Raw genomic sequence first — 12,584 nt, 5'->3', positions numbered from 1 at the left:
GTTTCTGTCAGCATAAAAATTAATGTGCTCAGCAATAGCACCCTTAGATCCTTATTTTCTGACAGAGATCACTGATGTTACTCTCTGTTCTTTCCAAAATAAAGCCACCTTTAAAGTTCAGGGAAGAGTTCAGCATTTCATCAGTGGCAGCCCTGAGTTTTCAGTGGGTGGTGATGGCAAGATCAGCCCAGCAGTGACAGAACCACTCCTGCAAGTCAGCTGCATGATCTGCATTTTCCAGGCTTGCTCAGTGTGATTTAGGTGAGTACAAGACTTATGGCTCTTGGTGGCCTCCTCCTACGATCTTTTTGTCTATGCAGATCCCTCAAGGTGGAGTGGCTTGTCAGGGAATGGCTAAATCATAAATAATGAGCTTTTTCCTGCAGCCAAGAAGCTGTTTTTTCTTGCAGCCCATCCTTTCAATAAAAGGGGATGAAGGTCTGTGCGAGCAGGATCCTGGCTCTGCATCCCTTCCCTGCTCCAAGGCAAATGCCAAACACTAAACGAGTTACTTTCATCCTGCACAATAAGTGAAAGGGAAGAGGCTGATTTTCCAAGCTCCATGTAGAGCTCTGTTGACTTCCAGACAACCTTGCTCATCCCAGGTTACCAAGGCAGGAATGTATTTGATTATGTAGAAAAATGTTAACAAAAATAGATGTGAAAGCCCAAGGAAAACGTAAATCTGAATTTGTTCCAGTTTTTTTTTTATTTCCTGAAAATTAAGTTGGGATGTGAGCTGCAAGGAGTAGGACAGAGCCATGTCAGGAAGCTGCACTGTGGCAAAACATCTCCATCCCCACAGCTGTGCACAGATGCAGAACAGAATCATGGAATCATGGAATCACAGGATCCCAGAATGTTTTGAATTGGAATAGATCTTAAAGATCACCCTGTTCCACGCCCTGCCATGGGCAGGGACACCTTCCACTAGCCCAGGTTGCTCCGAGCCCCATCCAACATGGCCTTGGACTCTTCCAGGGATGAGGCAGCCACAGCTTCTCGGGCAGTTCTGGAGAGACCTGGATGCTGCTGGAGTTGGACAATTGTATTTGCAAGAGACTGCTATGGCCAAAATCACAGCAGCCAAGAGTGGAACAGGACAAATGTCCTGCTGCAGTGGAATTCCTGTGTCACTGCTCTTTCCCTGCTCATTTCACAGTACAGGAGACAGAGTTCATGAGAATAACAAATATCTGACATTTTCCTTATAAATTTTTAATGTTTTCTAGGAGACACTCGACAAAGAGATGCAAGAGCTAAGAAACCTAGAGACCAGCACTACCCCAAAGGAGCCCAAGTGTTTAAGCAGCTCTAAAAAATATGAAGCATTAAACCTTTCAATTTGGACAAACACAGACAGGAGTGTGTTTGATCTCCCTGAATCAGCCAGGAATCATCCAGAAACCTGATATCCCACCAAAAGAGCTCCACGATCGGGTCACTTTTCCCCACGGGCTCAGAGGCACAAAATGCAGGATTGGGCACCATGGAGGTGATGATACCAAACCACCTTTTTGTAGGGTTAATAATGATCTCCTGGGTTATGATCTTTAACAGGGAAATATTAGAAAACATCCATCTATTGATTTATTATTAGTATCTTAGCTTTGAATGCAAAAGGAATTGCATGGGCACTCTGCCACGTTTCAAGCCAGCATCACAGCACTTGGAGGAAACAGCCACAAGGTAGAACTCACACATGTGTAACTCAGCAGATGACCTTTCTTATATCCCACATTTACCTATTTTCAGACAAAATTACCTTTTTCTTTTTTTTTTTTTTTAACAGGAAATTTAAAAAAATCCCACATTTGGCACATTTCCTCAGCTGTGTGTTGCCTACCGAAGTCAATTAACTGAGGCACAGGGAGCAGTGCTGATACCCTGCCTTACAGTGATTTCCCAGGACTCTTCTGGAAATGAGCTGACACGTCTTCAGAGATTATTCCCTGCTAAAGTCATTTTAAATAACTATATTAAAAAGCCAGTGGAAGTTACAAGTAGGGCCTGATTCTGCCTTTCATCAGTGGCCCTTCATATCTTTGGAAATCTGAAATAAAATGTACTTTAAATGTGTATTAAAGTTGCCAGAGCAGTTACCTTCAAGTAAATGTGATTTGGGACAGGAAAGCAGAGGATTGCCTTGTGTTTGTCTGTATGGCAGAGAGGAGAGATTTTGGGAATAATATTCTCCGTCCTCCCCACAGGCTGAGAACACACAGCTACTCATAGCATAGGATTATCTTGGTATTAATCAAAAGCAACTTGATTAAATCTGTAGCTTTACAAAGAAGGGGAATTAACCAACTGAAAACATTCATTCCAAGACAAAACTTTATGACACTGTAACTTTGGGAACAAAGCCCGTTCCGAGCAATCCCATCTGCTCCGCTCGGCTCGAGCGCTCGGGAACAAACACCCGGTTACATGCTGAGGACACGGGCTGGTCTGATCCTAGAAAAGCATCAAAATAACTCTTTAAGCACAAAGTTAAACATCAGATGTCAAAATGGGGGCCGTGGCTGGGGGCACTTGTTCATGACTTTGCTCTTCGAAAGGAAGTTTTTTTAACTCCCGATCCCACGCCGTTGCGAAAGGACCTTTTGTCGAGAGGTGTCTCCAGGTGAGGCTTTAAAAGAGCCAGTTCTTCATCCCTGCCCACCTTGGCTAAGCAGCTGTTCAGCAGGAGCAGGCAATAATCAGATTTTCCATACAGCTGGCAATTCAAATAAAAAGGATTGTTGCTCTGGAGATTAAAAAACAAGCAAACAAGGGGGAAAAAAAAAAAAAGACAGATAAGACAAGGTAGAATTATGGATTTGTGTATTTGCCAGGGCTTGTTCGCTATGAAAAGCAAAGTAGAAACACAAAAACAATTTATTGTTTATGACAAGGATGAACTGTTATTTGCTAGGGATTTCTCAAACTGAAAATCAGATTTTTTTCATCGTTTTCCAGAAATCTTCACTGCATTCCTGGTATAAAATACTGATACAATTACATCCACAGTATGATGTGAATTGTTTTCTGTGATGGTGACCACTTGTGACATGTGACACAGTTTCCCTGGAATGGCATCCGTGTTTATTGCTGTAAAATGAGATTTTTTCAGTGAACAATGAAATAGAATCTTGTCGTAGCTTGTGTGAAGTTATGTAGCTTAAATGACAGGTAAGAGAAAACAAAAATACCTGTAAAGCAGAAATCTGAGAGAGGAAGGTTTCCAGTAGGTATGAGTGGTTGTGGTAGTAGTAAAGTTTAATAATGAAAATCTAGTAATAGGAATTTTAAAAATTCTGGATAAAAATCCATGTAGGTTTCTGGACACATTCCTTCTACCTGCACTTTACAGGATAAAAATGCAAACTACATAGAAACTTTTCCAGATTTAAACTGCCCTTACATTAAATTGCATTTGAATTATCACTGAATTATAAAAGCAAAACATTTCCTGGCATGTCTATAGTGGCTGTGTGCATCTTTCACCATATCCTGATCTCCCAGCTGGTTGATTATATATCTAAAAACAATACTCTTCCATCTCTATAAGTTCCATGCAAAGCCACAGGATTAACCCCTGCCTTCACTGGAATAAAATTTAGATTTACTAGCTTTAATTCAGTATTCTACTGCTTTTATTTAATATTGTTTAGTACTTTATATTGTTTTTGTTTGTTTAATGATTCTTAACAACCAAGAGCAAGTCCCAGCCCCTTCTGTCACAGATGAGGGGTTTCCTCAGACTGATTTTTCTCCCTAACAAGAAGAAACACTTTTTTTACAAAAAAACCCACAACCCAGGCACAGAGAAATTCCCCTTTGAATTTTTAGCTGCTACCTCCCTAGACTTCCCTTACTGAGAAAATGACTGTTATCTTGAAATCAAATAAATAAATTCAATGAATTGCAATAATTAAACTCAATTTTACCTATGATATCACTGCCATACAGAGATCCAGGAGGAAAAGTGGCTGCTCAGATCAAGCTGTGCCCAAACTATCCATGATCAGAAATGAAAGATGATTCAGCATTTACAGAAGTAAAACAGAGAGATGAGCCAGGCAATGGATACTTTAAGGATAACAGGGATTTCACATCCATAAAATAACCAGTAGCCAGAAATTCTGACAGCAGCAGATCACCTTAATGAAAAGATAATGATGCAAAACACACCAGAGGAAACACAGAAATATGAACTGTGGCTCCTAGAGGTGATTTACAGCAATAAAACACAGGGATCTAAGGAAGGCTTTGTCCAAAGGAGGGAAATTGGTCATCATTAGAAATAAAATATTTCATTCCACATTGGGAAAGTCTTGGATAGTGTCTGGGTGGCTTGGCCAGCAATTTGTCATGGAAAGGATATTAATATTTAACTAACCTACTCACTTCAGCTTTACAGACTGTTCTACTTTCTCTCATAGTTCAATCAACTTTCTGCTCCTGATTCTATGCAATAATTCTCCATAGCTTCATATAAGAATTTCAACTTTACCTACCCACTGACAAATAAATTAACTGGTTTATAAACAAGTCAAATTAATACATGTATCAAATTGTACCTATTTGATATAGACAAGGAATTTAGATGAAATGAAGAGATTTATGTTTTTTTCTCTTCCATACAATATTTCAGCTCCCCACACTCCACATTAAATATGCACTGGATCTCTCACATGATTATTTTAGAGGCTTGCATATTTTATTAATAACTAAAGCAAAAATTGGGTTATACTCCAGGGAAATTAGGTAATGATAATTAACCAATAGCTTTAATACAAGGAACTTCTTTCATTTCATAAAAAACCCAAAACAACAACAAAGAAGCACTCAAATAAACAAAACTAATTTAAATAAAATTGTAATTTAAAATAAATGAAGCATCTCATCTTGGAGTAAGCAGGGAGTGTGACTTACCTTGGAAGGGCCAACTGGGTAACCCGAGCACACGAATGTCATTGAGATCCAAAGAAGGAAAACAAAGTTTAACCTGCATACACTCCAAAGAAAAGATGAGATTAATTAAAATTTGAACCAAAATCAAGCAAAACTAGGTGAATACAGAGAAAAACACAGAAACCCAGCATATTTTCTCCATAAACCAAGTAACCAGCAGTGTCTTTACCTGCTCATTTTTCACTCAGGAGAGCGTGTTGTATGTACATGCAGTCCTATTACCAAATTCCTCACACATCCCTTCAGTTCTTTCTTAGATGACCATTTTATACCAGAGTTCAGGAGTGAAAATGTCATCAAAGCTGATTTTATTATGACTAATTGGCCCTTGTTTGGCCTTTTCTTCTTGTTAAATGGGCAAATGGCAAGAACACACGTTCAGCTGCCATTACCGAACCACCGAGTGATTTCACTTTTAAGTGTCCCATTAAATGTCTCTCAGGAGGGTTTATTGTTACGTCTGGATCATCACAGCAAACCTGGGCAAAGGTCTAAGGATTTCAAAAATACATTTCGAGAGTTTGTTACCACTTCCAATAGATCAGGTTAAGACCTTGGAAAGCCTGGCAGCGAGGGAGAAACACTAAAACTGCACTTTAAGTAGAAAGTTTCTTAAAGAATCTTATTATACTCAGACCAGCCACAATATAGAACAATATATATATATTATTTTTTCTTTTTCTCCTCCCTTTTTTTATTTACATGCATGGTTTCTAATGCACCCAAATTTTAAGTGTTTTTCTTTGAACTAAATTTCTGTGGACACTTATTTCTTCTGTTACACGCAGACATATCTTAGCTGACATTAAGTTTATTCAATCAAATCTTCTGTAGGATTAATAAATGGTGTTCATTTCCAATGCAGCAAATGTTTGCTGTCTGAGAGCATAATTTGTTACTGCAACAAATTTAACTGTGTGTCATTTTAGGGGGTTGTGTGGTTTTTATCTGTATAGAGTCAGTCTCCTGATGTAGATGCACCTAATTCCAGGAGGCAGAGAGCTGGAAGATCTTCAGGTAAGACTGGGAGAAAGGCATGTAAGGGTCTTTACCAGTTTTCACAGAAAAATTCATGGTGTGATCCCAGGTTGTGATTGACAATTTGTTCCCCACTGTCCAGGGTGGTGCTGATCATGTCAGTGGTTGACATAATCCAATGACTCTTCAATGACTTTTAAAAAGGACGTGCTTGTAGTTGCTGGTGAAGTACTTCAGGATCCTTCAGGACCAGCAGGGCTATAGAAATAGGGATAAATTAGCCTCATTTAAACCCTGCAGTCAGCAATCCCTTAAGAAAACCCGTCAGGAGAACATTTCACTATTTGCATATTCAGTCTGTGTCCTCTTATTCAGAGAGAAAATCCTCTGGTTTGAATCGGGCCTCCCGTTCCCACTCTACAGGACCTCCAAGGATAAGAGGATTAGTCCGTGTTTCTGCTGCAAAGAAAAGCACTTTGGGTCAGATTCTGCTCAAGCTTAGTTTGGTGTCAGCTTTCACTGCATCTGCATTTAGTTTAACTCCATTTTCATACAAAATTAACCTTCACACAACTCTGCTTGTGAAGATGAGGGACAAGAACAGGCTTGTGATAGAAGTTCAGGATTTCCATGTTCAGCCTTAAACTTTGATGCATTACTAACTTAGGTTTTTTAAATCATGAGTGTTTGACCTCCTGGTGACCCTCCACTGTGCCTGGTCAGCACCTCCTGTGCTCAGCTTTATCACATCCCTCTAAAAAAGAGGATTAGGCCACATTTCTGGCTCACAAGCTTGAGAGGTGGACAGACACTCTCCATAGGCATCTTCAGCATGAGCTGGTGACAGGAGGACAACCAAGTGAGGCCATCAAGCAGCTCCCAGGGGATTCCAGGGAGACCTCAGAAAGGATGAAGCTTTGTAGAACCTGGAGCAAAGCAGCATGTTATGGAAACTTCAAACATCGTGGGAAGAGAGCTCCTGTGTGACTTTCTGAGGAAGGAAAAAAGATGATGGTTACGCTCCTTAGAGATGTTTCATGTGGTCCAGAGGACTTGGCTCTTATAGAAGACAGCCAAGTAATGTTTGGGTTTTTCCCCCCATAAAATCCAAGAGAAGATTCCACATTTTCAAAGGCTTTGACCAACCACAAACAGCTTTCACATGAAAAAAAACATAAAAAGATGGAAGAGTTCAGGTTGGAAAAGCTCCCAAGACCACCAAGTCCAAGCACTGCCAAGGCCACCACTAACCCATGTCCCCAAGTGCCACATCTACAGGCTTTTTAAATCCCTCCAGGGATGGGGACTCCACCACTGCCCTGGGCAGCTGTGCCAGGGCTGGACAATAATTTTTGGGAAGAAATTTTCCCTAATATCCAACCTAAACCTCCTTGGTGATGCAGATGGCACTTAGACAAGTAAGAATTATTGAGACATCACCGCCCCAGAACGGGGCTCCAGGGGTTTGCCCACCCCTCAGACACACAGAAGTGGTTTTACCTGAAGATTCAATCCCTCATATTTGCTTCTCCCTTCTTTCAGTTTATTTTTTCTGGCTCTTCAGGCTGCAATTTAACACACCACAACTGTGATTTGCATGCAGAAAGTGTATATGGAGATTCAGATACATTCTACGTATTCCCACTTCAGGTTTGGAGGAAATCAGGTTTAACAGAACAAGTGGCAATTGACATTTCTGGCTTCTCCTCTGTCTGCAGGGCACCCAGGTGGAGGCTTTGCTCCCAGCTAAGGTTCACTGGCAGGTATCACAGGTCATGGGAATCATTAAGAACCATAATAAAAACTCCTAGCATCCATAAAATTTGCATTTTAGGAGAACAAATTAGCAGCAATATCTTCCACTTGCCTGCAAAGCCCATGGCATCACCTCTTCCCTCCTGCTTCTTTGTTAAAGGAACAGTGTATTGAACCTTGTTACTGCTTTCCTCTGGTTTTCCCACAAAAAATGTATGGAACAATAAAAAAATTGCTGATGAGCCTCTCAAACTTTGCAACTTAATGAGCTTAAAAGGCCTATAAGCTTTAGAACATGATATGTCCTTCCCCCATCACAGCAGTCAACCTAAATTAAATTTTTAATGTTAATTAAATGTTTAAATTAACTTTGCTAAGGGAACAAAACAATCAAAATTGATGAACACACCAAAACCTGTGGTCCATTGGTATAACCCCAAACATGAACAGCAGGCTCATGCTCTGGATAAAGGCAAGGTGTGAAATCTTGTTGTTTTCCTCTGGGATGGTCCCAGTGAAACCTCAGCATGGCTTTTCTGGAGAAAGCCTCCAGGACATTTTGCTCCGAGCTCAATTTTTTTGTTGCTTTCAAGAACATTGAGAAACCATTTGTTTTGAGACCACTGCAAGGTGCAAGATGGAAACTAATCCTGCTCCCAGCATATGAATCTGTTCCTGGCTCAGTGATAATAGAAAATCCCAGCAAGACATGAAGACAGAAGAAAAACAGGAGTCAGAAGCAGGTTTATTTCTTTGGTCATTATTGCTGTGTTCTCACTGCCAGCAAGGGGACACGACCAAACCTCTGCTTGCACCACTGGGATCTCATCTGCAGAGGCACAAAGGAGCTGAGGAGCTGTTGGAGATGCACACTTGACTGTTTCTGTGCATTGTCTCTAATTCCCCTTAAACTCAGTTTTGATGTGGTTGCTCCACCCCTGGAAGTGTCCAAGGCCAGGCTGGACAGGGCTTGGAGCAACCTGGGCTAGTGGAAGATTTCCCTGCCCATGGCAGGGGTGGGATTAGATGATCTTTAAGATCTCTTCCAACCCAACCATTCCCTGATCCAGACAGAGCCCGGCCCTGGCTGACAGGGGTAAGGGGTTCTAATGTCTAATAGTGCAGCTGTGGTGGACACAGCTCTTGCCTCCCTCCTGCTCTTGGATATTTGACAGGCAGTGCCTGACCATCTCTGACTAGTCCCCAAGCACGTGGCACTCATGCCTGTGGCCTGGAACTGTCCTCTCTGCCATTTCCTTGGCTCCCATGCCATTTCCTTGGCTCCTGTGCCATCCAGGTGTTCTCACCACACGCTCTCTGTGGAGGACACAACAGTCTCATCAAAGGTCAGGTGCATATTTTCCCAGTCCACTGAGGCCTGTGTTGGCTGCTGTGGATAAACAGCTTTGTGTTCCTGCTTCAGCTTCAGAAGTTCTCCAGAAGGAGGGACACATTTATTGAATTTCATGTTGGCTGCTAAAGCTGCTGCCCACAGAGCACAGTCCTGTCAGGGACACACTGCTCAAGCTCCTGCAGGCAGGGACAGCTCCTAACTGAGCCCTGGCACTTAGCCCTCGCTTAAAAGATACATGGTTCCTTTTAAAAACCTACTTTTAATGCAATCCCACTCAGACATCACTCCCTTCTAAGCCTGAGCTTGCAGTGGTCAAGGCTCCAGCAATGCACCTTCTGACTCACAGGTTTGATCCACAAGAGGAAGAAAATCAAAAGGCATTAAAGGCAGGAGAGGCACTGCCAGTGCTGCTTCCCCCTCCACAGCAGTGCCTGGGTTTCCTGGGTTTCCCCCTTCCACAGCAGGCACGAGGGGAGCAGCAAGGGTTGTATGAGGAACAGGTCCAAGATTTGTGGACATACCGATCCTGTGAACCTCAGGATCCCTTTTTCCACCTCATTTCAAAGCACTTCAGCATCATGAGGGCTGTGCATGTCACTGTCACAGCAAAGGGGGTGGAGCTGCAGCTGGATCCTCCCATGCCAGGAGGACAATTCAGCTCTAAAGTCACGTTTTTGATCCCACCTCATCCAGGAACTGTCACTGTGTCATAGTCACCATCCTCAGGATCTGAAAATCTAAATCATCATCTCTAATTATACATATTCCTTTTCTTGGTTACAACATACACAGAGATGGTGTGGGCAGAGACATCTTGAGTTTCCTTATCCCACTCCCAGCACGGGGCAGAGCTGCTGCTGATGTCAAACACTGATGATGGGAAGTGATGCCAAACGTCATTGTCTCCTACATCCCGCAGCACGTGGCACCTCACAGACCCCCTGCCAGGCCACAAACATCCACGCCACTCCTGCTGATGCCACCACACTCGTGCCACATCCCACGTGGAATGGCAAGAATAAGGTTTTTGCCAAAAATGTGTTTAAACACAGCAGCAATTTATAGACTTACAGATCTCCTGCGTTCTTGGTCAGGTTCCCTCACACGCCTTCAGAGAAACAATCTGCATGAAGCACAACATGAAAAACAAGCTCTCCTTGCTTTCTCTGCACCACCACCAAGTGTTAAAGCCATTTGATAATTTATCTGGAGGGACAAAATAATAAAAGAGCAGAGCAGACAAAAGTTGCTCAAACCGTTAAGGGGAGGCTCAGCAAGGGAAAACTGGCAGTAATTAACATTTTTGCTGCGCTGATTTGTTCATGCCAGTGTAATTTATGCACTCAGAAACGTCTCAAATAGATCCTGCAGGAAGTTGCTGCCTAAGAAAAGATGTCAGTGCTGAGCTAAAAAGACACCTGTCAAAGCCAAACCCCAATTTCTGTTCAGATGCAACAAAGATCTCGATGATCTGAGACAGTCTGAATAGCTGTTGAAGTAGAAGGCAGAAAGAGAAAAGAGCCCAGATAGACAAGAAAAAGCAAAGTTTTTTGAGGAGAGTGAGGAGAAAAGGATGTAGGAAAGTCTGATGTGACTTTAGAAAGAGAGATCAAACTTTAAAGGGATCAGACTTTAAAGGAGTCAAGGAAAACTAACATAAATATTATAAATAGTAAGGAATAGGGAGGAAGAGCTGGGTGGCTTTGAAGGGCGCAATTTTTTATGTGTGTTATTGCTCTGTATCTCAAGGTTCTCTCATGGATAAGGCTAAGGAAGACAACGAAAACATACCCAGTATTTTCTATTATGCTAAGATGCCAGCAGAATATTCTGTCTCAAGCAAGTTTGTGTATTTTCACCTACAGAATCTCAGTACAAAACAATTTTTTGCTGCTCTCTAAGTCCTTGGGATGTCACAGCAACAGCACTTTGTCAATTAGGAACGGAAGGAAGGGAGAAACGTAGGGCAAAAGCCAGAGCTGGCAGTACTGCTATCCCAGGAATTATGTGGGAAGGCAAAATGTGGGACACAAACCCACAGACCCATAACAACTGCAAGGGCAGAAAGGGACACAGAGGATGCTGAAAGCTCATCCGGATACTCAGCACCTACAGGCTGCACAGAAAGGGGGGAATTGCTCCTACCTGAACAGGATTTTATGCAATCCAGAGTGACCTTCAGGATGGAAAACAGGTCAGCTGGATGCAAAACATCTGTCAACAGGCTCATTGCCTCCACAAACAGTCCTGATCAGCTGGGTTGGAAGAAAAGTTACCTCTCATTTGGCAGAGAATTATGAGAAAAATCTCCAAATCACAACTCAGAGGTGACTCAATTTCCTTCTGAACAGGCAAACATTTGCGAGGGAGAAATCTCAGCTGTTCCCCAGATTAGCTGTTGGCATTTCTGGAGAAGGGTAAGATGCCACTTTGAATTTGTGACACGAGACCTAAAGTACCTTTAGGAAATAAGTGGCTGCATCTGGAACAGCTCTCATCATTTGGAGGAGGTGAGAGGACACACCTTTTTTTCCTCCAAAATGCAGAGCGTTTTCCATCTGTCCTTGGTGCTCTTTTAGCTCATTGCTATTTTCTTTCTCTTTGTCTGTGCCACTTAAATAAACAAGGATACTGCAGGCTCTTTGAAGGAGTCCTTCTTTCCCACAAAAGCCTTTTGAAAGGAGGGATCTTCTCCATAATGACCCACCACACAGAAAACAAACAGGCACTCAGCCCTAGAGCAAGCGTCATGTCGAGCTTTAAAATTTGCTGGTAGGAAGATAAAATCAAACTCTGAGCCTGCCTGTTCTGTAGCCTCTGAAAATGCCAGGCCTGGATGATTTCTTGGCGACTATCACTGCTTATAAAGGTCCTCAAGCAGCAGAGGTAATGTGGCTGTCAAACATTTTGGTGCCCAGGCTGACGTGCCTTTTGTCTGAACACCAGCGACCAAGGAGCCTGATTTCCCCTCGTGTTCTCTCCCCCTTAGAAAAGGCTTCATCCGAAAATATCACACACCAAAAGACAGGAGAAGTTGCAGTTTCCTCACTGAAAGCCTCTTGCAGCTGACTGGATTTTTCTTGCTCTGTGCAAGGATTTCTTCGTGCCCAATTATGTTTCAGTGTGTGATGTAACTCCTCAAGAAGTTGTATCTGGAAAGGGACTTTTAACGAGGGCCTGGAGGGACAGGATAAGGGGAAATGGCTTCAAACTTAAAGAGAGTAGGTTTAGATTAGATATTGGGAAGGAATCCTTCCCTGTGAGGGTGGTGAGGCCCTGGCACAGGTTGCCCAGAGAAGCTGAGGCTGCCCCACCCCTGGAAGTGTCCAAGGCCAGGTTGGACAGGGCTTGGAGCAACCTGGGACAGTGGAAGGTATCCCTGCCCATGGCAAGGGGTGGAATGAGATGGTCTTTAAGGTCCCTTCCACCTCTAACCATTCTGTGATTCTATGATACTTTGATATCTGCCTCTCTTATTCTTCTATTACTTGCATCAATACCTAAATCGCAAACCTCACCTCTCCTCCTCTCTCCACCA

General features: G+C 42.6%; 1 protein-coding gene across 4 annotated transcripts in view; it reads right to left on the bottom strand.

Annotated features, from left to right (window-relative positions):
• Positions 1-1,018: 1,018 nt before the first annotated feature.
• The window catches only part of NPS (neuropeptide S), a 32,476-nt gene continuing 20,910 nt past the window's right edge, over positions 1,019-12,584 (bottom strand). For 2 of the 4 annotated variants that reach the window (XM_032694936.1, XM_032694937.1), the window contains 5 exons: positions 10,118-10,252; positions 7,438-7,502; positions 6,012-6,195; positions 4,921-5,002; positions 1,019-2,749 (listed from right to left, as the gene is read on the bottom strand). In XM_032694936.1, coding sequence (XP_032550827.1) covers positions 2,540-2,749; positions 4,921-5,002; positions 6,012-6,109 — 390 coding nt within the window. In that variant the 5' untranslated portion in view covers positions 6,110-6,195; positions 7,438-7,502; positions 10,118-10,252 and the 3' untranslated portion in view covers positions 1,019-2,539. Of the gene's footprint in view, positions 2,750-4,920; positions 5,003-5,128; positions 5,196-6,011; positions 6,196-7,437; positions 7,503-10,117; positions 10,419-12,584 lie in introns of those variants that run through there. The other 2 variants (XM_032694938.1, XM_032694939.1) reach the window with 2 other exon arrangements.

The sequence above is a fragment of the Chiroxiphia lanceolata genome, chromosome 8, assembly GCF_009829145.1.
Source record: "Chiroxiphia lanceolata isolate bChiLan1 chromosome 8, bChiLan1.pri, whole genome shotgun sequence".
Lineage (NCBI taxonomy): Eukaryota > Metazoa > Chordata > Aves > Passeriformes > Pipridae > Chiroxiphia > Chiroxiphia lanceolata.
The sequence above is the reverse complement of the archived record's forward strand: the minus strand, read 5'-3'. Positions and strand labels throughout refer to the sequence as shown.